This window comes from Anser anser (assembly GCF_964211835.1).
Source record: "Anser anser genome assembly, chromosome: Z".
NCBI lineage: Eukaryota > Metazoa > Chordata > Aves > Anseriformes > Anatidae > Anser > Anser anser.
The window spans coordinates 19555392-19583118 of NC_139723.1; the positions used below are offsets into that span (position 1 = coordinate 19555392).

The 27727-nt window shown below is 41.4% G+C and overlaps 1 protein-coding gene and 2 long non-coding RNA genes across 6 annotated transcripts in view; 2 read left to right on the top strand and 1 right to left on the bottom strand.

The window, feature by feature from the left end:
* Positions 1-93: 93 nt before the first annotated feature.
* On the top strand, positions 94-8011 carry LOC310889278. Its single transcript, XR_014576494.1, has 3 exons — positions 94-320; positions 4943-5024; positions 7647-8011. It is a non-coding gene; the product is annotated as an uncharacterized lncRNA (long non-coding RNA).
* A 6378-nt stretch (positions 8012-14389) lies between these two features.
* Positions 14390-19822, bottom strand: LOC310889157. The gene is made up of 3 exons (XR_014576406.1): positions 19063-19822; positions 18564-18857; positions 14390-17187 (listed from the first exon to the last, which is right to left on the bottom strand). It is a non-coding gene; the product is annotated as an uncharacterized lncRNA (long non-coding RNA).
* A 495-nt stretch (positions 19823-20317) lies between these two features.
* DMXL1 (Dmx like 1) overlaps positions 20318-27727 on the top strand; it is a 90205-nt gene continuing 82795 nt past the window's right edge. For 3 of the 4 annotated variants that reach the window (XM_083816222.1, XM_083816223.1, XM_083816220.1), the window contains exon 1: positions 20318-20595. Coding sequence is in view for 3 of the 4 variants with exons in the window: in XM_083816223.1 (XP_083672349.1) it covers positions 20509-20595 (87 nt within the window). In the remaining variant the exon portion in view is untranslated. The remainder of the gene's footprint in view (positions 20596-27727) is intronic. The other variant, XM_083816221.1, reaches the window with a different exon arrangement.

A 27727-nucleotide genomic window follows, 5' to 3' on the forward strand; every position in this document is an offset into this window, starting at 1 on the left:
TCCCCCATACGTAGCTATACATTCACAGGGTTGCTCCAAAAGCCAGCAGCTAAGCAGGATGAACTGCCTGAACAGGCTCCCAGCAGGGGCACCAGCGTCAGCACCAAGTGTAGGGTGCAAACGTGGAGGCAGAGCTTGGAAGCCACGACTGGCTAAGCTGCTGTCTCGGCACACTGCCAGCAAGCCTGGGGAACGGAGCGGCACAGAGGACAGTGAACCAAATTTAGAGGCAGAAGCACTGGAAGCGCACAAGTGGAAACAAGGTTGGAAAATGTGGGCTAGGAGATACTCACACAAACATTCATGCTACAGTGAGAAAGGTGGTTTTTTGTTTGTTTGTTTGTTTTCATTTTTTTCTATCACAGCTTCTCACAACAGAAGGCAGGTGTTTTTTGTAAAGAAAAATGACATTTGCAAAGCACCTTCTGAGATGGGAACATTTGTGAACAGAAGCCTACATGGACATATAGAAGCCAGTATATTAGGTAAGGGGGTGCATGAGTTATGTTGGTAAACACCTCAGTGGATGACAATTGGTACGTGCCAGGCAGGTTTGGGAGCATCTCAGCTACTCAGAACAAGGAACTGGTGATTTCTAGGGAAGAGCTTTATTTCTGTTTGACTCAAGCACATGCTGACCAGATTTGCCAGCCCACTGCTTAATGCAGGCCTTTTGGAAGCAAAAAGAAGAGTTTAATGGGACAAGCCAGCTGGTCAGTATAACACAACTCCAGCCTAACAACAAGGATTTTGTGACAAGTTCTCCTGGAGGTGTTGTATTTTTCCACATGCAGAGATGCTGTGAGGCTCAAGAGCAAAAGCTGAGTCTGACAATATCCATACTGGGATGTGCCATAGTATAATTGAGTTACAATGCAAAAGCTGGGAGTAAACTATCCTATCCCGTTTCTTTACCTGGGCAGCTAAGGATTACACATACAAAAAAAAAAATGTAAAAATCATTTAGCCATGCAGTACTGAAAAAATGATTACATAGTAAGAACAATGTAATGATGTAGAATGTGTCATGTGTCTCCATCTGTTGAGTTTGTGAGCTTCAGACTTTCTATTTAAAGTCTTTGGACTTGTCTGTCATTTCTGATAACTTACTGCTTTGTAACAACTGACAGCAAGTGACTTGAAAAACACAGAATTCATTTCAGGTGTTTTAGTCATTACCAAGTGGTTGGAAATGTCTTTTACATACCCAAAGGAGCAGCAGCAGCAACAGAAACATCCTGTTTGTTCCTTATTTTTCATCTGCATTTTTTTTTGTTAACATAAGGGCTAAAATTTGTGCAACCATGTCCAAAATGCTTTGTAACAGTGATTATTCCTTTATTTTGTCTGATGAAAGTTTTTCTGCAGAGCTGGCTGTTGTTTTTTAACTCCTCTCTTCTGCATTGTTTGCTGAGAGAGAGAGACTTTCCACAAGTTTGTTTCCCTCTCAGAATCACAGGATTTGGGGGATAATAATGTTGATCCATTCAAACTTTTTTTTCTCTACAGCCTGGAGACACTCTGTAAGAAAAAGCTGTTATGAACTATTTCCATGCGAGGAAATAGCTCAAAATAACTATTTCATCTCAGCTGCCTCACAGTAGCTCCTGTATGTACACTTTGATTTTAGGTTATGACTACATGAATGAGCTACCATGGAATAATAAGGGTGTGACTTCGCAAGATAACTACTACACCACAACACTGTTGGTTTACATGTTCCCACATGCAGTAAATATGAGGAAGTGTTTTTCCTCCTTCTCCCTTTCGTTTAGGGATAACTATCTCCCGTTTTGCAAAGGTAACAGTGTAGACTGATGCATGTTATGGGTATCACTATTTATTCTGTCAGTCTTACAGCACTCCATTCTTTTAGGGAATCTTCACTGGAACTAATTTTAACTAAATTATTTAAAGCTACTTACATTACAGTATTTACCTTCCAAGAAGATGGAAAGCACCGGGGCAGGACAAATACCAGTACAGACTACAGCTTTCTTATTTAAGTATCACCTGGCTTGGTGGCTTACATTGTTTAGTCTCATTTCGAAGACAGAATCACTTATGAGCGTGAAGACTGGTCTGTGACAATAGAGTTCTGCAGGCATCATTCGTCACTTGCAAATGACTGGCAGAGTCTGAAGTCTCTGGCACAGGCAGAATTACACCAGCAGATATTTCTGAAAAAGAGCATTTGAGCATTTTGCTTGCATTTGTTACTACAGAGTGATGCAAATTATGCAGAATGATAGTTACTCCTAAGGAATTCAATAAATACCCAAACACTTGCATGGCTGTTGGCAATTGACTTCAGCATTGTGTGTTTGGTGGGCAGGTGACGAGGGCTCTGCAAGTATTTGTGCCCAGTAAGACAATCACTTTTAACAGTGAATTACATGTCCTAGTGAGAGTTTTCAACAAGCATGCACACCTTGAGTTGTCAGTAAAACAAAAGTGGAGGAAAACCAGTCTTCCTCTGCTTGTTCCACCTCAGAGACTGATGGGTGCTGGCAGTGGAGCAGGTCTTAGATGATGCTGACAGCTGGCATCCTCCAGTCATCTTCCATCAAGCTTGAACGGGCACATTGTTCAAGCCTACACATATTTAGCAAACTTTAAGAGTCATAGCATATTTCTAAATGTGACACATAATTTGAAGATGTCTGTAAATTGTTGCTGCTGCCAAAAGTGGTGATCTTGCCTTTCTTCCCACACTCCCTGTCTCCCCGTGTGGTGACATGAGGACATGTGGCCACACAGACACCCAGCAAGTTTATCCCTCTGGTATATTTTCAGGCAGATCAGTGCAGTTTGCTCTTTGGCCAGCCAGGTATTAGTGCTGGCACAAGTGTGCAAGAAGGAGGAATGAGGAGGAGAGGAAAAAGCCCATCGTTTGGGAGCAGCCCATGCCGACGAATTTATGCTGGCAGGCGGGCAGCAGCCGGGTGAGGCACCCCCTTCTTGCAGACTGAAACACGTCTCCCTCCCTGCTGGCGTCGTTCAGATCTCCGGTGTCGGTAAAAAGGCAAAACAGCACTAGAAACGCACACGCAAGGAAAAACAAACTGCTTTTCTGGGTGTGTGCTGCTGCCCGGGTGGTGGCGCGCTGTTCTGTGCAATCGGGACGTGCTCACACTTAGCGCTGCAGGTTGCATAGGGTGTGGAAGAGAAAATAATTTGGAGAAATACATTACGGTATTAATTTGGATGCCAAAGTTGGCTCACAGATTTTATGTCTTTAAAAATTAGCTACCTTCTCAGCTGCTTTCATCTTTATATATTGCAAGTAGTTCTCCTATTTTGAATAAGAAACTGGTATGGAATTTCATAACATTTCATATTTTATGAGTTCATATGCAAGAGTCATCTCCTTGTTTGAAACAGCTTAGACCGTGCATCCAAGGTAAATGAAACACATTATATAACAGGTCATTCATTTTTATTCTTTTCTTCTAGGAAAAAAAAAAAGTGAGTATTTGTAAAATGTAAAGACATCTTTAAAGACAGTTTTTTAAGCACTGGTCTGAAAGTTTGCTAACAAAAGCTGATTTCTGCTGATTGTGCCATGGCCTCACTCCTGATACTGGGTTAATAACGGGGCTAATTATAATTACTAAACCTGTAACTGCAGTCTGCAATTGCAACTCAGGTGACCTGGAACACATTGCAGTAATAATCAACTCTTGCTAATTTGAAAATCCCTGCCTAAAATCGGATTCAAAAATCAAAACCTATGCACTGTATAGACACAAGTATAGCTGGTCTTATAATCTTGATCTGTCATTTGGTAGCTATAAAATCCAGCTGAAAATACAAAGAGCAAATGCAGAATGAAACAGGTGAAATTAAGTGATGGAGATACTGAAATAAGCAGGAGAGAGGCAGCCTTTGAAGTGGTATCAGCTAAAGTACTGCATGAAAGAGTCAGTATGTCCCCACAGCTTTGAAGTTTTAGAGTGCTTATGAGACAGTTTGTTTTCAGTATGCCCCGGTGGTGACTCCTACACTTTAGGTGTCTCTGGAAGGTTGACAAGCACTGATGGAGTCACTTATACCTGCCCCTTCAGCTGATGCAGAAGGTCATATCACAGGGAGAAAATAGAGATCACAATTACTCTATTTCTTTAGTGTTTTCTGCTTTGGTTCCGGTAATGGTGTGCCCTTTCCTATGTGGGCAAAGGAGGCAGCCGTGGAAAGTCACAAGTGAATACTACTCCCTGCTCCATCTACCACAATAAGAGTAGCTGCACTGCCTTTGTTCCAAATATCCAAGCAAAAAAGTTAAAGGATGAAAAAAGTCCAAACAGTATTTGTCTTGCAATGTAACATGCATATTGTTTTGTGTTCCATCTATCAGAACAGCATAAACAAACAAGAGAGGTGGTGCATGTGATTCTTTCATAGCTATAAGAATGCACCTCCCAAAAAAAAAAAAAAAAAAGGAAGTAGCTCTCATTTTAAATCCAAGAGGTTTGGGTCATTTGGAGAACATGACAATTCAGAGGGGAAATGTCAGGGTAATTTTACTCATGCCCATGTGCTTAGCAGCATCTTGCCATTGCTTAGTCTGGGAAATTTCACAGGGCAGCCACACAATACCTTCCATAGATCTGTTTTTCTGCTCCCATAAACACAGACTCCTGGGCAAGTCTACATGAAATGGTGTAAAAGCCTCAGGTAACAGCAGTGGCACAGGAGATTCAGCTGAGAATTGTTGTAAAGCACAATGGAATAAGACTATCAGTCTGCAAAATGTGAGCATCTGTCTTTCACAGCTTCATCTGTACACTGCTCAGGAAAATAATTGCCAGATACGAAAGTGTGCGGCAAGACAGAAAAGCTCTTTTCTTCCAAACAGGTATTCACACAGAGCCACTGCCTACAGATCAAACCCTAAATTACTATTATATGTTATCTGCAGATTATCTGCCCTCTCTTGTAGGCCTACACTACAGTCTGAGGACAGACCACAGCAAAGGGTGAGAGGGGCAAACATGGAACCAGCCTGCACCAGTTACTTTAAGGTTAGTAGCCTCATGCATTGCATTAGGAGAGGTAAAAATAGTACATGGCACAGAAACTAAGGTGTATTTACAAGACATACACTTCCAGCAGAAGGAAATTTGAACAAAACCATGTCTGATCCAGACAACTACAGAGCAAAGCAGATCTTATTCTCCTCTGCACTGGAAAGTGCATTTGGGGGGATGATTCAGGGTGCTACCTGCTGCTGGCCAGGGCCTTTCCTGGGTGCTTCCTGCTCACTGCCACAGGGCAAATCAGCCCTCTCACTCTGTGTCTAGCAGTGCAGATGTACTGTCTCTAATCCCTGTCTTTCATGTTGAGACACACTGCATCTATCACAGCCATACCCTTAAGCTGATATTTATTCTTACATTTGAGCCTTAATTGTTAAATGGATGCATGCAAACAACTAAGGGCATTTTTAGACAAAATATTGGTGGTGATACATGATGTGATACTGTCCCCTGTGGTTATCTCTGCTGAATCATCTCGGGTTGTGATTCGGTTTTTGTGTTGCTTTTAGTCATCTTGGGTACTCTGGTTTACACTTGCCAATCCTTCATCCTCCCAACAATATCGTTAATGATCTCAGGCATTTAAGGAAGCTTTGACTGAAGTTCATGGGCCTGTTTCCCCTACAAAGAGCTGTTTGCATAATAAAAAGTACTGTCAAGCAAAACATGATTTTTCTTCCTGTAGTTAGCAAATCAGACAGAGTAAAAATAAAATGCTTTATTTATTTTAGAGATCTTTAGATTTTTCTGAGCATCCAGCTTCCTTTTAAACGGAGTAATTTGAATTGTAATTTGAATGCTTTGCCAGACTCTGCCTAGATTCTTTTCCTCGGTCTGGATTGAATCTCTTCTCCCAAGAAGTTTTAACATTTCCAGAGCAGACTTTGAACAAAGCTAAATAACCTAAATATGGAGTTTCATGGAGTGGTATTGAGTAGTAAATAGTTATGTTAGCACTGACTATTATGAGCTACTGCAGCTCTACCATCTGCTTGGTAGATGTTGCAGGAGGCATGATCAATACCTAAAATAATTGTCAGCGCAGACCCTGATGCAATGTAGACATAATGGCCCTGCAATGTACCTCCTAGGGCAATGTACCTCGCAGACCAGGACGTGGCATCAATATCATCTTCTGTCAGCAACCTCGACTCTGGCAGTCTGCAGATCCCCTCTGGCCTTGCAACCAGCCACAAGAGGGATTTGCTTAGAAGGATGCTGGGGCCTTTTCTGTCCGACACTGCCTCAGCATGGACAGCAGGCTGTGCTGGGGGTGAATGGAGTGGCAGGCTGCATTTGCACACTGGGAATCACTCCTAAACCGAGCTGCCCTGTGTAGGCACCTGATGTTAGTCCTGAGGCTGCAGAGGAAGGAAGGGGAAAACAGAGAAGGAGGGAAAGGCTATTTTGAAAAGCATCATAGACAACAGGATGGCAAAATCATTAAAAATAGCACAAGGAAACTGGAGGCAGAGGTGTATGTGGATATTATGAAGGAGCTTCCATATTAAGGAATACCAGGTTTGTGAGTTTAAGGCATATATTTGTATTTTATAGAATTGTCCATTAAGAGGGAGATTGGCTTACAGCAATAGGCTGACGCTCCAACAAGCACATCCTCAGGAGGATCAGAGCCTGCCCTGAAATCACTGGGAGCTGTGAAATCTTTGGGAGAAGACCAAAGAGCCTACTGGCACCATTTTTGTCCCAGGACTCTGCCCTGAACTTGCCATATAATGCAGGCTGAAAGGCCACTAGCTGGAGCTGGCTCAAAACCACGGAGCAGTGCCCCAGTGAGGCGCAGCCAGCGCAGAGCTGTCAAGACTGCCACAGGTGCAGGCTATGGATCAACAGCCCATGGCCCACATGTTCCAACCTCCCCTCTGAATATAAATCCTCCACCCTAAATATAAAAATGGATCCAGGAAGAAAGAAGACTCGAGGATCCAAAATGTGGGAAGGTTTGGTGGAAGACACAGACTAATCTTTATCGATCTCTCTAGGTGTGTGAGGTGGAAAAACAAATTGCCTAGAAATAAAACGTTTGAGGGAAAAAATACAACTACACTAAGTAGACTGTGTGACAGAGCTTGGAAAGACAGGAAACTTCTCAGAAGAGAAGCTGCACAGCTGCAAACAATGTGCAACACCTGAAAAACGCTGCAACAGTTGCAGAAAGATATATAAACAATTTGCACTAATTTGCAGTCAGGACAGAAAAAAACAAAATACCTAACAATTAGGAAAACAAGGCGTGATGGGAAGGCAGTGGAGTGAACAACCAAGAACACTAGCTAGAGCTAAATCTGACCTGAGAAAACTGCTTCTTTCACTGGTGATGGCATTCATGCAAATTGCAAATTAAACACTGATACTCGGGCATACACTGCAGCTAAAAATGTAGCTGCTGAATAAGAGAGAGAGGAAAAAAAATGAGAAAGGCAAATATGGAAATTCATGATAGCAAAGAAGACAATTCAATTGTTTGTCTCTCTCAAGATATCAGTTTCTTTAGTAGGAATTAAAGTTAGGAACTGATTTGTTTCGTACACTTATAAAAAAATAGTTAATATAATCTTTTCATTTTGTTCTGTTTTCTTCTGACAGCCATTTGTACTGTGCATATGTAGAGGAATGAAGAAAACAAACCAACCAAGCAAACAAACAAACACCACCCTGGCATCAGTATATCTTTAGCAGCAGAATATGACTGGCTGAGTAAGCTGTGGAACACCAGATAATTGCCCAGGGATTCCTCCTCCCAGAAGGATTCCTCTCTCTAGTCATGAGAATAAAGCTCAAAGCACAGTGTAAACAGCCTTTAACATTATAAATATTTATTAAAAAAAAAAAAAAAGGATTACAGATTCTGACTGTGGTCCTTGGGGGTAATCAAGTAGGAGATATTCTTTGTGGTAGAAGCAAATTAGAAATTCACAATATACGGAAAGGAGAAATAAAATGGTGTGCTTCCCAATACACAGTGACTGTTTTCTTTTCCCTGGATATTACTGTGTGACTAAATAACAGAATGTAAACAGGGAAGTAAAGATTCATAAGAGACACCTGATAAGACGCACGCTTTCAAAAGTATTTGAGAATTGTACTTTAAAATGATAGACTTTTACAGCGTGAGTAGTTTACTTAGATAACCCAGTGTCAGAAGTAATGAGGAATAAATTTGCAGAGATCACAGCAAAAGATGAGACTCTGCAGACACTTTGAAGGTCACCCTAGTAAGGCAGCTGGGGAATTGCGCAGAGCCCATATTACTTGTTCAATTCAGAGATATGTGTCATTGATGACTTCCTACTTTAAGGTAATAAAATGATGCTGGTGCAAAGATTAAGCAGGCTTCTGAAAAACATGGGGAGGTCACACACAGCATAACAAACTGTAAAAGAGAGGTCCACAGAGAAATAAAAAGTATGAAACTTGTAAAAGGTACTGATGTGGACAAAGGAGTGTATTCGTGGAGTTCAGGACACGTAGAAGGAAATTCTAAAGTAATTACATCCTGGGAAGACAGTGCTATGATGATCTGTCACTAGGCTGAAATTACATTATCAGAGGCTCTATTAACAAATCATCTCACAGAACACCATAAATCTGTATTTGTCAAACAAAAACCTTTAGCATTGATGGGTCTATTAATAGTTCATTCTAAGAGGTCAGGATTTTAAACTAATAGTGGGGCATTAAAGAGCTAAACAGGAAATATGCATTCCCAGATATTATCCAAAAAAGTGTTTGCTGGGAAGTGTGATAAAGGAGCAAGTAGATGTTTCAAAGTTTGGCCTTCGATGCAGGATCCAGGCTTGGCACTGCTGAACTTCGGAATTGTACCTTAAAAAACAGAAGGTCTCCAGGGTAAGTGTTAATTAATATAAAATAGTAACCAGAAATTTTCATTTCACCAAGGCAACAGAAAGTGTAACTGACACCAATTAATTTATAAAGAAAAATCCCGGTGCCTGGAGCTGCTGCCAGCAGGCCAGCCCTGGGGCCGGACCAGGCCGCTCAGGCAGGCAGGGAGCCCGCACGGTCCCGGGCAGCTCGGGCAGCTCGTGCCCCCCCTCACCTCTGCTCTTGGGGAGAGGTTTCCCAGTGCCAGGCTCTCATCTTCCCACCGTGCCCCACTGAGAAGAGCCCAGGTCAGGCTCTCTGGCAGCTCCCCATGGGCACAGGTGTGCTGCTGGGTGCTCCCAGCCCTGTCCTTTCTCCAGCCACAGCTGGGCCTCATCTCCTGGCCTCATATTTATGGTCCGAGCTGTGAGTCTGGCTGCAGGTCTGCATGAACCATCCCCCTTGTAAACAGCTTTGCAGAAAGAAAAAAAAAATCTGAAAGATAAATATAGAAAGCTGTATTTTTTCATAGTATTAATTCCATGCGTATATACAGATTTTATTTGAGCATTTGGAAGCACCTTGCTAAACAGGCCTATAAATAATCACACCCTCTCATTTCCCATGGCAAGCGTGATCTGCGGCACAGAGGAATTCAAAGTCACATGCTACAGCACTGCGGCCAGCAGAGTGAAGAGAGCTGCTGTAAGATAATAGGAAAAGATGGCTCAGTGCTCTTCCAATGAGATCAGTAAAAAAAAAAAATCAGCATGCACTTCAGTGAACAGTAGGAAACAGGCTGGAGGGAATAAATCTCCTGCATGTCCAAGGCCAGCTCAGGTGACATGCGTGTGTGAAAAAAAATCTTAAAAGCAACCCTGTGCCTGCAATGCTGAAAGAAAAGCCACCCAACAGCCAAATGGCACAAAGATTGTAGATCAGTGCTGCTTGTGGCTCTGTGGTATTATGCAAAGCTTTATATTTTGGAGTTTTCTGTCACTTGAGCTGCTGCTTACACAGATTTTGCTGTCGTGATTGTGTGTGGTCATGTGCAGCAAAGGCCTTTGTTACGGTACTGCCACCTAAAGTTATGAAACAGAGAAAGAGAAAACACTCATAATCCATCAATAGTGTGCCCTCCTCAGCTGCAAAATTAATAAAACTGCTTTTACATTAAAAATTCCTTGCTGATACGATGAAGGTGAGAAATTCGCAGACAGCCTGTAAAGGGTTTATCGTCAGATCACCTTGGCTCACAGACAGCTTTTTTATTAGAGTGCAACAGAAAATTTGTTGATGATGTATGCACTGCGAAGTCAGAAGGCTGTGAGAAGGAGTATATTAATCTACTGGGAGCACGAATTTACACCACCTTCAGGTGCTCAGCATGCACTCTACACGGAAAAATCTCCATTACATAGAGGTAGAGAAGTGCAGGAAGTTTTAGCAGAGAGCTTCTAGCTGTAAAATAACCTGGTTTGCACTGGCTGGCTCATCTCTCCTGATGTGGCCCATCCTTGAGGAGCCTGAAGAGGCAGGGAGGACAGCATGATGCGCTGATTGCAGCCGTGGTGCAGGCTGCCAGCAAAGTACTGGAGGCACATTTAAAAAACCCATATGTGCCTCCACGTGGCACCTGTGAATAAGGGCAGCGTCCCAGCCATCCTAGGGCAAGAACACAGAGATTTCATTTGACCATGGTCATGGAGGAGAGGCTGCAGAAGGGGCACACTCCTTTCTTTCCTTGATTTTCTCCTGTCCACTGCCAGTTCTGACAGTCTCTTAAGAGGCTGCTGCTTACGGCCGTCCAACAGAGGGCTATGAATGCACTCTTCACAGGGCACCACTGAGCTCCTCACCCCCTCCATATGGCTGCTCTGTGGGTTTATTGCCTGGCAAAGTCTCTTCAGACCCATTGATACAGGTCCCTGTTCATCAGCTTCACATCCCAAATCAGATGTCACTTACCCGATTCACAAAAAAGAGGATCATATATTTATATTTATATTTATACATATATACATATATTTAGTGTATATTTAGTATCTGTGGCAGAGTTTGGAAAACTCACAGGACTGTCTCTCAGTTCCTTCTAATCAGTGAATAAAATCCAGGCTTGACTTAAGCTTAGATCACTAGCCTTATGAAGGAATTAAACTATTTGTGGGTATTTTTCTCATTAGATTTCTCCAAAACTGACAAAATTAGGAGCTGATATATTTAGTGCATGATTCACATTGTGCTTTCATTTCCATTTTCTCCAGTCATCTGAGCAGAGGACAACATACAATTGTGCAGTCTCAGATCATTTCTTTCTTTCATGAAACTTTAAATTTCTTCCAACTCTATTATTATATATGATATATTATTATGCAAAATGGACTTATAAACATTACTATTTCCCAAACCTAAAATTAATTTATGTTTCTTTGCACTGTATCTCTATAGAAAGAACAAAGTGATAGCGTTTAAATTGAACCCCATTCAAAGCTTTCATAACTATTCTAGTTTACCTTACAGTTTTGTAAGTTACTGCAGATAACAGTTGTAAGAAGTACCAAAAAAAAGATGTAATACTGACACTTTGCTAAGGACTGTTATTTTTAATTACATCTGTATCAACCATACAGTGGAAAATTGCTGTTGTCACAGTAATTTCATCTAGCTATGACCAAAACCAAATTGGTGTTATGAATGTATATATACATATATATATATACTCATGTTTTCTGCTGCTTATTGCATAGCCCATTAAAACAATGACAGATTGATTTGTGAAATAGTCAGTTGGTGTTAATGCAGAAACTGTAGTGCTCTATCTAGGAGAAAAAAAATTATCTGAGATAGTACTACTTATGTAATATGAAAACGTTATTAATTTTTAGAATGGTAAAAGTCTTTTAAAAAATCTTGATTGAATCATCCAGCAGTGAAATAATTAAAGATTCATATCTCCTCATACTTCAAGTAATCACTGCTGACTGCCATGTATTGTCAAAACATGCCAAGTAGCATGCATTAGTGATGATTCATAGTCTCGCCCCTTCTTGCACACAAAACCATACATGCAGACAAACACACACATATGCACACACAAACTCCTATAAACGTAAACATGACTGTTAAAAGTGACATAGGAATCAAGTGCAGGAAACAATTTCCTAGACTGAACTGTCAGTTTTGGCCTTTTGAATGCTTTGAATTTTATTTTTATTTATTTATTTTTATTTATTTTTTCTCTGAACTGGTGTATTTAAACACAGAACCTAATTATAGATTATATCTGATTAATATCAATCTTATTTCTCTGTCCTCCTGAGGGAAAGGCTGGATCTTTCTACTTTTATTTAAGGAGAAGATTGAGAAAGCTGCAAAAGCAAACAGAGAATAGAAACACAGAGTCACAGAATGGTTGGGGTTGGAAGGGACCTTAAAGACCATGCAGTTCCACCCCCCTGCCATGGGCAGGGACACCTCCCACTAGACCAAGTTGCCCAAAGCCCCATCAAGCCTGGATATCATGCTTTTGACTTTTGGCTGCATTTGCTACTGGTTTCTTTGCAAAGTCCCTCAGGAGAAACAGAGGTAATACAGAGTTATACTTAATGTAAAGTTCAAACAAGAATTCCTTATAGACACTGGTCTTGATAAAACACTACACATCACTGCTACTGAATCACACTAGCCTTTGCAATGGAGGTTCAGCAGCTAAAACACTGAAAAAGACACTGGAATTGCAATTAAATCTATTTCTGTTGCTCCAAAACTCACTTATCTACAACACAGCTGATAGTCTACCCTAACCAGTTACAGTGTCTTACATGTGGACTAACTGTACTTGTGAAAAAAGCGTTGCACAGGTATCTACATTAGCTCCGCTGGCTTTTTAATATCCGTCATTTTCAAGGAGATTTTATGTTTTTTAATCGTTGCCTGAAAACCTGACAGAGTGAACTGCTTACAGAAAAACATACCTAACATGGAAGAAAAGACTGATACAGCTTTGCCTGGATCTGAGTCTCTATATACAAAGCAATTTGGTAAACAAAGCAGAGAAGGATACCAGCTTCCTGATGGCTGTTATTTCATTTCTCTCTTATGTTCTGTTAGGTTTGGTTCTTTCTCAGGTGGATGCTTCTGCTACAGCAGGATCCCTTCTCTTCACACGCACACACAAAACATCCTCTGAGATGCTCCATAGGGGTAGGACATACACACCTTCCAGGTTTTACATGTGCCCTGCCTCACACGGCACATCCCGTGCCCCAGTGAAGTCCTCCAGGATGACTGCAATACAAACAATAATCAGTAACAACTTCCCTCTCACCCGTACTTGCCAGCAAAACCTGCACTGCCATGGCTCCGTGTACACTGCCAGGCAAGGCAGCTGCCCTGGCCTCTTCTGCCTGCCTCTCACGTGGATGGTGGCAGCAGGAATTTCTCCCCTTCTTGTGATACTGCTGTCCACACATCTGTCCATGTGCAACTATCAGTGATATCAGATAGCCCCTTATCTTATCAAAACACAGGAGATAATTCCCTGATATACTTATTCTGCATGGGCTCTTCTCTTCCTCTACACATTATGCATAAGCTGACTTTTGCAATTCCATCTGCAAACAAGGGCTAGGACGGAAGCAGAAATTCTGCAGCTATCCCTGCCAGCTATCTTATCTGAAATCAAGTGTTTTAGATAGCAAAAATATTTCCTGATAAGTGTCTGCAATGAAATACTAACATTCACTTACAAATAATGTTATGCTACAGGAAGAAACAAACTGTAAAAGGGACAATGTACAATATTTCTTAGCGCTGCTCCATTATACATGGTTTCTGCAATCAGACCTCCATTTGAGCCCTTTGGGGTGTTGATCCCCTTTAACTTTCACTAGAAACTCATTGAATATGACAGGGTTAAGGCCTACAGGCTTTAAAAAGCTCCTGGTACCATTCAATTTTTCAGACAGGGATTAAAACTACTGCAGGCAGTAGCAAAGTGGTAAATATTGACTCAGCAGTAAATAAAATCAGTCCATTGAGGTGGAGTGTACAATATGTGGTGGAGGAAGAGTCACGAGAAAGCATTATTGCTCTTGGGCAGATTAAACAGTTTACATCACGAAACCACATGCTGTTTCAGGAAAGTCACAGTCTTCATAAAACCCAGTGACAATTTACAGTCACAGCAAAATTAAAACAAGGAAATTGTGCCTTTTTTTTTTTTTAATCTAGTTGAAAAGTTATATTTTTCAGCTGCAAAATGGATGAAGCTTCATAGTGATGGACTACCCGTCAACCTACTTTAATATATCTTAAGAAACGCATGTATAACTTTTAGATCCTGTCAACCCATAGCTGCAATGTCATTTTCTACTCAGCATATAGCAGCCAACTGTGAATTTAACACCAGGCTAAAATTTTACTGTCTTAGTTATTAGTCTGAGCTTTTTTTTTTTTTTTTTTTTTTTAATGTTTCTGCAAAGCTATGAATAGATAGGATTTGAATGCCATCAAATGGTGGAAGGAATTTGCAGTAGGACAAAGATCAGCTCTCCTTGATCTGATTGCTCTTCCTTTCTCTTCTCTACTTTACTGTGGGTGATAAAAACAGGGTATAAAAAAAATAATAATAAAGAAGCAAGTGTTCCTAACTGAATAGGCACACTGTGTATGTGTATATGGATGCCTGAGGGGAGGAACTTGGCTCCTTTTTTGATATGTAGCAAGCAAAAAACCAATTAAATAACTCCTGAACTTGCCTTGTATTTTAACACTGCTGGAAGAAAAAGAAAAGGAGAAAGAAAAAGAGAAATAAAGGAAAAGGAAAAGGAAAAGGAAAAGGAAAAGGAAAAGGAAAAGGAAAAGGAAAAGGAAAAGGAAAAGGAAAAGAAAAAGAAAAAGAAAAAGAAAAAGAAAAAGAAAAAGAAAAAGAAAAAGAAAAAGAAAAAGAAAAAGAAAAAGAAAAAAGAAAAAGAAAAAGAAAAAGAAAAAGAAAAAGAGAAAAAGACTAGCTCACAAAGTGGTTTCAATGTAGAAGGGAGTGTGTGCTTTTGAGAGAGAAATGTGTTATATCTGAGTTACACTGCCAAAGGAGAGAACAAAAGACTGATGTGTTTGGCATTTTTCTTTCCCAATATTTGAATGGCTGTCTGCTTGAAGCTGTGAATAGGTATGAAGTAATTATCTCTGTCCTCTGTCAAAACATCACACCTCTCTCCTATGAGGCTAAAACATAAATGTAAAGAAATAAAAGGTTGAAAAAAAAGCATAAAGTCTATTTTTCAGGCTATCCTGTGAATATCTTATGCCATTTTAAAGGCCTAGATAAAAACATCTGCATGTGATAGATTTGTGGAGACATGCTCTTACTGAATTTGGAAACACACACAACCAAATGCTTAACACAGATGTGAAAGGCACAGTAAAGCAACTGCTTTATTCCTCAAATAAGTTTTTCAGGGACACCTATAAATGGTGTTATCCTTTTAAATATGATATGGAAAACATGTGAAACTTCAAAATATCTAATAGAATACTGTTCTTTAGAAAAGACTGGCAGAATGAATATTCATTATGTGCATGCAGACATGTCTACATATTTACATATCATTTAAAAATTACTTTTCACAGTAAACTAAACTAAATAAATAAATATTCGCTATTTTTATACTGAACCTGAAATCTACTATATCTTTGAGAAAAGAATAGATTTACTGAATAATTTAGGGTTTATATAAAAAGGACATACATTCTGGTAAATAGCACTGCATAATGCATATTTTAATAGCCTTTCCTGTGCGTATCAAATCACACACTACACATGAGCAGCCTAATCAGAGTTCAGCATCAGTAGGTGAACTGTCTGAGGAACTTCTCCAGGGCCAAATGGAATCTCCCAGGTCCACACAAGGAATGGACCAGCTGAAAAGGCATCTCTGTATGGGTGGTGGGAGCCTTGCTCAGTCTTTTCCAGGACACTGAGTCTTGCACCGTGTAATGAAAAGCACCCTGTGAAAACTGAGACTGAAGAAATTTAAAAAATTGACTGATCTGTTTGGAAATTGGCACCATTTAGCAGTTGCAGCGTGACAGGACTCCTAGAGGCCATGCAGGATCCTTCTGGATTTCGCTGGTGTTCACTTTGCACAGCAGTGCCATAATGAAGCCCTGCCATCCTCGCTGCCACCTGCCCACCCTCGCCTGGCCCCTGGCCCTGATGCTCTCTGCTAGGAAGGAGCCAAACGCAGACCGGCTGCACGGAGTGGGGCAAGACTTGGGGCTCCCCACCTGTGCTTTGAAGGACCCCTGTTAGGAGCTTAGAGGCAGGGGTGTGGGGAACAGAAGGCAGGGGCAAATGGCCTGGTCCAGTCTTCCCACCAAGCTCACTGGTTCCAGGTAAACTGGGAAGAACAAACTGAGCTTTCAAGGGACCAGTAAAGGACATAAAAAAAATAATAATAATAATCCTAATTTCTATTTTCTAAATTACTGGTAGTGACTGGTGATTAAAGAGTGGACAGCTAACGTATTATACAGCAGCCTGTGTGTGATTTTCTTCAAAAGCAGCTTTAATCTCAGTCTATGAAATGAATGCAAAACTCTGAATATGAATGGGAATTCTAAAAGCTTGTTAATTGGCAACCGTTCATTTGCAAACCTAAAGGATCTAATTTCCAAGGCTTTTGCCTTGGAAACAACTACTGAAAATATTCTGAGCTTATAAAATGGAAGCCTCACCAAAAGCCAAATAAAAGATGAATTGAATAAATAAAAACATCTTCACTAATATCTTTTACCTAAGGATACCAGTCAGCAAGTATCTCCTTCAACAAGTAAAAGGTTCTATCAGATCACAGATGTAGGAGAAAATGTACTGCACTGCAAATGTTAAGAGAAGTGACAACAATGTGAACTGTTACAAAATGTCTTTCACCAAAAGAAAACAGAACAAAAAAAGAAGCAAATGTCACTTTAACCTGGAGGCTACAGATGTAAACACAGGGTACAGAAGAAATCAACAAAACAAGCTGCTTTAAAAGAAAGGTTTCACAAAATGGTTGGCTGTTTAGGGCCATACTACTAAATGTCAATGTTTATATATTTATACATTTTATGTGCTGTGCTGTGTTTTCACTCTTTTTACGTTGCTAAAATTCTTGAAAGCTCAAGAAGAGAATCAAGTACTCCTTCGCGTCATTCCCACTTGGGCAATGAGGGTGACCTCCAGAGCTTTGGGAAGTCAGTCAGGGATCTTCCTCTTAACCTCACTAAGGTCAGGATTTTGCCTTTGGTTTCCACATCCCTGCAGAAAGATCATAGGCAAGAAAGACAAAGTCAAAGAGTACATGAAGCAGAACAGTTGTTCCTTGCTAGAGTGCGTTGTTTTACAAAGTAGTAAGTTACAATATAATGAATTCCTTTTGATAAGAAAGAAAAAAAAAAAGGGAAAAAAAAAAGGAAAAAAAAAAGCTACGTACCTGTAGATGATTTTTAAGAAATTAGGGGAGAAAACAACATTCACTAGTACTGTTGACAAACTCTAAATGTGCCACTTAAAATGTCAGCTTCTTTCAAAGCTTCCTGTGTATCATTGACATAAGCAAGCTCACTGCTGTTAATGAGTGACTCATGGATATTTATTGCAGAGAAAGAACACAAAATATGTCATTGCATTTGTGCAAATGAAAAAATTTACAAATCTGCATCGATTTTCTACCACATTACACCTAAGAATACCGTTAACTTGGATTTGCTTTGCACAAGTGCAATTTTCATTTTAGACGAGACATGTAGGAACATCACTTAAAAATCTCATTTGGACTTCTTCAGGCCTTATTAGTGAAATATAAGCAAGATGTGCCTTAGCAAGACTAAGGCATGATGTGTTTGTATACACCTGGTACACTGCTTTTTGGAGCATTTAAAGTTCTGATTGTTACTGAAAATGTAATGCTTTGTCCAATAATCCAAAAAGCTGTACATCATTCACTTCCAAGCTCTTCTACGCATGCACAAATGCTGCAGTTCTGGCAGTATTTCAGAAAGGCCACAGCCACTGTATGTTACCTTAGGAAGTGACAGTGTTTCCCATCTTATGCTATTCTGATACTGAGCATATTTTATATGTCTCCCCTTTAAAAAGCCAAAGGTGAGAACTGAGTGAGCATGTGCAGCAGGAGTTGTGAATGATGGGAATCAGCAGCTTTGCCTGTGAGAACTACAGCTCCTGGGAGACTATAAAACAGAATATTTACTGATGTCAGGGGCAAAACAATGAAAAGGACCCAACCTTGGTATTTTGCAATCCTATAGGGCAAATTTAGTGCCTTTCCCATTTCTTAGACACTTTTGAGTGGGAAGAAAAATAGACAGCTTTTTGGACAAACTGTTTGCTCGGAAGAAGGTGAGAAAAATATGCAAAATGACCAAAAAGCATAAGAAAACATTTTCTTGGTGGTTATCAACTTTATGAGATTTTTTTAACCTTCTAATCACTGTCAGGGTTCGAAACTCCAAGCAAAACCTGTTTGTTGTTTGTTTGTTTCGAAAAGATGAGGTATAAATATGCTTTGAATTGTATTCAAACATATTTATTTCCTGTAGCATGACAATGCACAGGCCAGAGCTGAAATTTATCAGTGCCCAACAATGCATTCACTTTGATATAATAAAACATACCGTTCATATTCTGTCTGTAGCTGAATTCACAGATGTTGCAGGAAAAGTGACAAGGGGCACCGCATGGAAGAACATGTGCACAAACCCTGCTTCTGTTGGCTGCCCTTGCTGTTCCCCAGGCTGAGAAGTGGAAAATGCACAGCAGCAGCTTCACTTCACGGATTGGCAACGTGGAGTGACAGCTCCTGTGCAAGAGCTGACTGCTGACAGCAAAGGGTGGGAAGGGAAAGGTGGTGGGGCTGGAGCCAGAATATGGATGTATGTGCCTGGCAGGCCATTGTATAGGCTCTCACTCTGTCACAGAAGAGAACAAAAAGGCAACATCCATTCTGTTACGCAATAAAGCAAACAAACTAATCTGGACAGTCACAAAGACCAAATCTAAATAGAAAGGAAATGAGAAGTTCCTTATTTTCTTGCCATATCAGCATGTTACGGTATGTCAGCTGTAAACATATCATACTATGTTGTAATTAGATGTAGGTTAAACAGCACTTACCAGTAAAACTTTTGCTTTCACTTTTTTTTTTTTTTTAATTAGTGTTCTGAATTTCCCCTTCTTCCTGATTCTTCATCAGACTGAGGTCTGGGATTGCTTTCTCCTGTCACCCTGGTACCTCACCATGCTGCAGATCATATGCATTTTACTCCTGAGGAGTAATTATGTAGTTCTGCAGGATTTCTGACCTTTTCTCTCCGGCATATTCTGGAACCATTTTCTGGGGAAGGAGTATTGGCTGGCTGCAACCAAGGCTGGACTGGTTCACAGACTGGGCCCAGAAGGGGATGGCTGCGCTGAAAAACACAAAAAAAGGCCCCTGACAGGGCTCAGCCACAATTCACTTCCTTGCTCAGGACCAGTGAGAATTTTGGTACCTTAAAAATCCATTAGGGTTGCTCTATTAGATTCTGCAGTTGAAAGAAGGATAAGATCATCTGACTGTGATCATCACTCCTGGCAAGGATAAGATCAATTTGGTTGGACTCACTGGTAATTTGATATGCTTTTTGATCCTTTCCAAAACAAAAAAGTGATTAGGGTGACAGTTTATCGCTAGCATAAGAAACATGGACCTTTGATGGAATGTCTATGTACATACAGTGAAAAATGGGAATTTTCTTCATGTCAGAAGACTAAATAGGAGAAATCTTTCCTTTATTTGCATGAAATACTTTATAATTTTTAATACGTTATAGTGAGGTGCTTCTCAATATGATTTTTGAAGGATGCAAGGCTTGCATTTATTTAAATGTGTGAGACCTGTTGACCTTGCTTACAAAAGTACCAGGAAAATAACCCAAGAAGCAAAATCACTGTTACAGATGCGTGGTATCGCCTTGCAGAGGTCGAAGGACGATACACCACGCTTTGTCTGCACGTTACCAGGTGGTTTTGATTTTGCACTATTTCCCGGAACAAGAGGCTCTAACGATTCTCGATAGCGCGAGAATGCAAGTCACTGCGGGCGCTGCAATTCACGGCGGAGAGGACCAGCACAAACAGCGCTGGTGTTGCTCTGGGACACAGAGACGGGCGGCTCCAAACCACTGACGGGGGCAGGGGACGGAAGCAGCAAGGCGTGAAGCACCCCCAGCGCCGCGCTGACAGACCCCGTCATCATCACAGCTCTCGCAGCGCGCATGTGCAGCGGCTGATGGCCGCCCGGTGTCGGGCAGGCGGCGGGAGGGATCTCGCGAGATCCCGCCCGCCTCTCGCGAGAGCCAAGCGCTCTGCGGCGGCGGGCGGGCGGCGGCGGCAGTAGGCAGCGGGCGGGGGGCGAGGCGGGTGGTAGGGGGAGCTGCGCCTCCGTCACCGCCCCGCCGGGGAGGCTCCGCCCCGCGCTCTGTGCCACCGCCTCCTCGTCCTCCTGCGCCGCCGCCGCCTACGGGAGGAGGGAGGGCAGAGCGGCGGCGTCCCGGCAGCGCCGGGCGCCTGCGTGTCGCCATGAACCTGCACCAGGTGCTGACGGGGGCCGTGAACCCGGGGAACAACTGCTTCTCGGTGGGAAGCCTGCACGGACAGCCCTTCACGGTGAGTCCGAGGAGGACGGGTGCACCTTCCCCGCTGACGGCAGCGGCGCACCTGCGGGGCAGCGGGGCTGGGGGCGGCCGCCATCACCGAGCCGTGCCGGGGCACCGCACGTGCCGTGACCGGGAAGATGGTGGACACCGTGGTGGTGGCTGTGGTGGCGGTGGCCGCCTGGCTGTTACATAAACGGCGCCCCGCAGGCGCGACCTTCGCGGTGGGGGCGCCTTGCAGCCGGCCGCGGGGGGGCCTGCATTGCCCCGGGGGAGCTGGGGCCGCGTGTCAGCGTTCGCCGTCCCCCCCTTTTCGCTCTTGTTTTGGGTTTTCTGCCTCGGGGGGGGGGGTTCGTCCCGCCCCGCCCACCCCCCCCTCCAAAATATCCCGTCTGCTCTTCTCTTCGGGCAGGCGAGGAACGAAATGAGACAAAACTCGGCTTCTCGCCGCGCGTCACTATTTTTAACCTTATTTTCCTCTGGCCGCCCCTGATTGCTGCGAAGCAGTGTCATGTGGAGCCCCATAGGGCAACGGTAAACGGAGGTGCAAGACCTGAGCGTGCCTTTCCTGCCTGGCCTCAGCCCGGCTGGGTGCTTACAGCTTGCACGGCTGTCACGGTGCTGTGCCACCATGGGGAGGGAGGCCGGGGCACCCTCATGAGCCCTGGGCCACGCATCCTCATGCTGCTCGCTTTGGGTTGGCTTTGAGGAGTCAGTCCGGCCTTGTCAGTGGTGTGCTTGCTTCCCAAAATCCCCCAGCTGTAAGTATGTTCATGTCGGGAGGCTTCTGCAACTGAAGCAGTTGTGACTTCCCATTCCCGCTGTGCTGGATTTTCTGATTTCATGTATCCAGAGGTGTTCGAGACCCAGAGGTGGTGGGAAATAACGTGGTGAGAGGCAGCAAAGTTTACTGTACAGTGAAGTGCTGCTAAGGTTTCAAAATATGGTGCCCAAATGGGAAGCTCAGGAGAACGTTCCTTTTTGGGGAGAAGGAGGTCAAGTTATCAGTGTCACTGAAGAACTCTCTGCTACTACAGCCTAACTTCCAGGAAGAGTCAGAATTTCCTAATGGATAAACGGAGTGAGAACTGGGGAGAAGGGAACCATTGGAGAGTGCAGCTTTCCTTGTTTTTATTGGTGTGTTGTTCCCAAGATCTGTTTTGACATAAATATAGTAACAGTGTTTCCTATAGACACATTCTACTTGGTTTTTGTCCTTTTGCTCAGAAGGTTATTAGTGGATTCCTTTTCCTCAGATTTAAGACTGTCAACAGAAATATCCTTGGCTTCATGTTCTTGTTTGTTTTTTTTCCCCGTTGTTACTCATTTTATAACGCCATGTTAAATTCACTAGAATGCTTAGAAACAGTAACAAGTGAAAGGTTCTAAAACTAATTCCTTTTTCTGGAAATGGTGGACTGAACCTTTAGAAAATCTAATAGGAAAATGGACAGTTCTTTTCCTGCATCTGAAATCAAGATGTAAGCATTAACAAGTATAAAAACTAATGAATGATATATCAGTACTAAATAATAATATAAACACTTCATCAAACATCTGTCAGTTTTTGGTCAGAGACACTGGAAACACAGGAGTTGATATGTCAGGATTCTGTACTGTACAGCTGGGGAGAGTCGTCATTGTCTGACGATAACTTGTTCTGCAGTACCTCATTTTTTTATATATCGTGTTGTCCAGAATATTGCTTGCACTGTTGTACTGAATATAAGGTAAAAAAGCTTTAAAACATTTATTTTTAAGCAGAAAATAATAGATTATTCTTGACTTTAACCTTGGATATTAAATTAGTAGGGAGTGTCTATACACAGTGAATTGTATGAACCTTTCTGAAAACACCTGGTTCGGTTTTAAACTGGTATTTGAGGTACTTGTCCTCACGGTGTGCAGGTGGCAGAAGTTCTGTCTTTCATTTTTCTGGATTTCTTCTTTAGAATGTGATGTGGCAAGGGAAGCTTGAGCTTCCTTAGAGGGAATGCTGCTAAAGAGTTTTTGGCACGCCTTTTATTTATAGGAAAAGGCTCATAAGGATCAAGATAACATAAGAAGCATTCCTGTTGTTTATCTACTGAGAATGTGTGATAATAACGTCTGGTATGCTAATGAGAATGCGTGATAATAATATCTGGTATGCTAATAAATATAAAGAACTCGGCCTTCAGAAGTTAGAATTTATCCATTTGCTCTTGATGTACTTCTACTGAAATGTAATAGTTTTATTTGCAGTGGAATGCATCCTTTACTTTCTTTGTTTTCATATGTGGAGTATTTCATACCAGAAAACATTTGATTAATAAGTTCGTAAGTTCATGCTCACATACTTAGGATACTGCTATACTAGTTTTCATGGAAGTTGTGTAGAAATTATTAGGTAATCAACGCTGATAACACTTCTTGTGATTGATTTGCTCTGTGTGTGTTTCCTTACTCAGTTCTGCTTTGGTGACTTTTTTTTTCCAAATTTTTTTTTTAATCACAAAATATCAGAAGGAGAGAAAAATCACTATCAGCAATAGGAACTTTACAAGCACAAGTCCTGGGACTGGTTATGGTAGCTGCAAAAGGGCTGTTGTTTGTAGGGGTGAAAAATTGGGAAAGAAAGATAAATTGCATAGTTCAACTCAAGCAGAATCTTTTTTGGACAGATTTCCTCTGTGTGTGTAGTTTAAGTCGTCTTGGACCTGAGACTTGTTTTGTATGATTGACAAAACTGAAATATTATGTTAGAGAACATTTGAAAAATGTGTTTTTTTGAGTAGCTTGATCAAGACCACACTCAATTTTTCCAAAGGTACTGGATAGCAATATAAAGTAGAGATTTCCAGCCTAATAAAATTGTTTGATAAATAAAAGCAGGCTCAGTAAAATTGTTGCTAGACTGTCTAGAAAATATTTAACGTTTTCCTTGTATTTATAACTTCATGGGTAACTATAGTCAAGAAATTTAACTGAGTGGTCATAAGAGTCTCTGAGAAGTTAGACTCTTTGCACCTACCTCTTGATTGTAACTTAGACAAGAGAAGGAAGCCTTTTTGATACTAGTTTTTTGTCTATGTCTTGGTTAACCTATTCTGAACTTAAGAAATCAAATATTTTTAACTGAGCTAAACGTGGGAAAAAACAAAACAGTTGAACCTTATCAATGAAAAGTGCAGTTTCAGTAGGCCTTGTTTCTAAGTGCATGGCCAATCAATTCACCACTTGGAGAACTGTATTATTTTAAATACTCTCCACAGATTAAAAAAAAACTTTTTCCCTAGGATAAGAGTATTTCTTGAATGTAATTAATTTTCTTATTGAAAAGTATTTTTTAAATAACATATTTAAATGTAATACTCTCAATACTCTCAACTTGCATACAGAGTACACAGTCTCTTTTTTTTTAACTGATGGCTTATATTTCTGTTTCCTTGCTTTTTTGGTTTATACCTTTAAGATATATCATCGTCAGTGTCTGTGACTGGAGGGGCAGAGGGGAGAGACCATGCTGAAAAAAAAAGTAGTATGAATGTCTGCCTGAGATATTTTTTTTCAATAGAATAATTCAGAGAGATGTTTCATGGTGACTGTGTCCGTTTTGACTTTCACTGTTCTGTGTAAAGGAGAAAAACACAGATCTTTTCAGTATTACCTAGCTGATAGATTTATTTGCCTTTATCTTTATTTTTCAGAAGACTGAATTTTGTACATTTTTCTTTAAAGAGGAAGGGGTGAGAAAGGGAGAAAAACAGAGGGAAGTGAGACATAATGCAATTTGTGTTGTATATAAGCAGCATTCAGCCCAGGCAAACTGAGGTTGTATTATGCTTATGTGCCCAATCCAGCAGAAGAAACAGGTAATTAATGAAGATAAGTTCTCTGTTTTTTTTTCTTTTTTTTTTGGTAATAAGTTTCTGTTCTTAGTCTACATTTTGTTTGCTTTTTTTCCTTGGAGTAGCTTTGTTTTTTCTCTAAGTGGGAAATTCAACTTCCCTAGGGTAGTAAAGTAGCTATTGGAAACTTCTTTCAAGCATGTCATAAAAATACTATTCAGCTATTACAGAATTTCAGTAAAATCTGTTTCATTGGTCAATTTGGTTGTGAACCCTGACATCCCGACCTTTTGGACTTGCCTCATTTCATTTGCAAGAGACATAAGTACCGTCAAGACCTGTGAGTGGTAAAAATGGCCAGGATGAGCCCTTGAGAAGTACCTCAGATACAATAGCTGGAGTGGCCGCGAACCAGAGGCAGCAAGAGGTAGCATGGGTGGTTGTACTGGTAAGCTTCTGGTGCAGAAGCTTGGGACAGAGCATGTCCACAGTTAGTGTGTCCTGCTGCATGCCATCCTTGGTCAGCTTCAGCTGGGTGGTTCTGCGTGACCTTGTGCCCAGCACAGGGTTCTTTCTAGTCTGTATCTTCAACCCGTACATATTTGCATGTGTTTTATACCTATATATGTATATTAAGATGTATATAGAAAACTATATAAATAATTGTGTGAGTGCACACATACTGCGAATATTATCTGGAATAGGCAGTTTATGGTAGGTGTACGTGTGCTCTGCATGTAAGAGATGTAGGTTAAATAAAATTTGCGCAGGTCACGAAGGATTATTTCTCATTTGTTACGTAGCTGTAGCAAAAACAACAGCACAAACTTCGTATGTCCATACATAGAAAAAAATATATAAAGAGGGTGGGTATAAAGGAAATAACTGTTTCAGAGGTGCTGTGCTGCGTAAGAGGTCAAGACTTTTACTCTGTTGCTTTTCTTCTGTTGAGGCTAGAGTCTGATTTGCGTGTACCAGGCTTTCGTTTCTAAAAGTTGTGTGTATCAGACTTTCACTGTAGAAAGAAATGAAAATAGTTCATAAAATTGTGTGTACCATTTTTCTTTAAAACTAACATGCTTTTAATGCACTATTAGTGTCAAAATGTGATCTCCAAAGAAATATGATTTCAGAAGTAAAAACTGACATCTGATTAAAAGAACAGGTAGAAACCGTCTGAAAACCCAGTGTGGCACGCAAAGTAACATTTATTTTTGCAGGCCTAAAACATGTTTCACTTCCTAATTTCAGGCTTGTTTTGCTATGTCACCAGCTAGTGAAATCCATTTTCCTGCAGCTTGAACTAGTTCTACCTTGTTCATTTGTGTAACAAAAGAACAAAGCATTGTTTAATAAACATTCCAAGAACATGATAATGTAAACAGTATCTGCTTGTCTCATTTTGTAAAGACAACTTGTTTGTAAATATTCCAGGACATTCTTAAGGTGAAAGGCTTCTTTTGTTCAACAAAATCAGACTTAAGAGCCTCTGCTTGACTTTTTAAAAAATATTCAGGAATTTATCTAGGGATTCTCTATTAGTTTAACAGTATGGCAACATTTTCCTGCCCCTGCCTGTCTTCCCCTCCCTTCCTCGATTTCAATAAAAATAAATAAATAGTTTAAAAAAAATGCTAATAGGGAACGTGGTGATATAGATGAGAGAAGAGTTATGACATGCTAATTCTCTGGAATTGCTTCTTGTCCTACAGAAAACAGAGCACTTGCATACTTTTCTTCTTAGTTTCTGTAGCTTATAAAAGTAATAATTAAAAAATCTTAGCACTGTCAAAACAAAAATGAGTGACGTGAACTATTAAGTAGATAAAAGTTGACTAGTTGGCAGAATTCATTTTTGTTGTATCTGAGACAGTTGGGGTATAGAAAGTACCCATTACTTCTGAGTAGTGACTTCCATTATACCGTGCTGCAGGCCTGTCAGTCTCACTTTGGTGCCGGGGAAGCTCATGGAGCAGATAATCTTGAGTGCAATCATGCAACACCTACAGGACAGCCAGGTGATCAGGTTCAGTCAGCATGGGTTTATGAAGGGCAGGTCCTGCTTGATGAACTTGATCTCCTTCTATGGCAAGGTGACACACTTAGTAGATGAGGGAAAAGCGGTGGATGTGGTCTGCCTAGACTTTAGTAAAGCTTTTGGCACTGTTTCCCACAACATTCTTCTGGAGAAACTGGCTGCTCATGGTTTGAACGCATGTATGCTTCGTTGTGCTAAAAACTGCGTGGCTGGGCCCAGAGAGTTCTGGTGAATGGAGTTAAATCCAGTTGGAGGTTCTTCACTAGTGGTGTCCCCCAGGCCTCAGTACTGGGACCAGTTCTCTTCAGTATCTTTATCATTATCTGGACAAGGGGATTAAGAGGACCCTTAGTAAGTTCACAGATGACACCAAGTTAGGCATGAGTGTTGATCTGCTTGAGGGTAGGAAGGATCTGCAGAGGGATCTGGATAGGCTAGACCAATGAGCCAAGGCCAACTGTATGAGGTTAAACAAGGTCAAGTGCCAGGTCCTGCACTTGGGGAACAACAGCCCCATGCAACACTACAGGCTGGAGGAAGCATGGCTGGAAGGCTGCCTGGCAGAAAGGGACCTGGGGCTATTGATTGGTAGCTGGCTGAATATGAGCTAGCAGTGTGCTTAGGTGGCCAAGAAGGCCAACAGCATCCTGGCTCATATCAGAAACAGTGTGGCCAGCAGGACTAGGGAAGGGATTGTTCCTCTGTATATGACTCTGGTGAAGCTGCACCTTGAGTATTGTGTTCAGTTTTGGGCCGCTCACTACAGGAAAGACATCAAGGTGCTAGAGTGTGTCCAGAGAAGGGCAATGAAGCTGGTGAAGGGTCTATAGAACAAGTCTTCTGAGGAGTGGCTGAGGGGGCTGATGCTGTTTAGCTTGGAGAAAAGGAGGCTTAGTGTGCTCTACAACTGCCTGAAAGGAGGTTGTAGCAGGATGAGGTCAGTCTCTTCTCCCAAGCAGCAAGGAATAGAACAAGAGGAAATGGCCTCAGTTTGCACAGGGGAGGTTTAGGTTGGATATTAGGAAAAATTTCTTCACTGAATGGGTTGTGAGGCATTGGAACAGGCTGCCCAGGGAAGTGGTTGAGTCACCATCCCTAGAGGTATTTGAGAAACATGTAAATGTGGTGCTTAGGGACATGGTTTAGTGGTAGACTTGGCAGGTTGGACTTGATGATCTTGGAGGTCTTTTCCAACCTAAATGATTCTATGATTCTTTGCTGAAATACCTCATACTGTTTTCTGAGCTGAAAAAAAAAATGTCCAGTAGTTAGTTTTT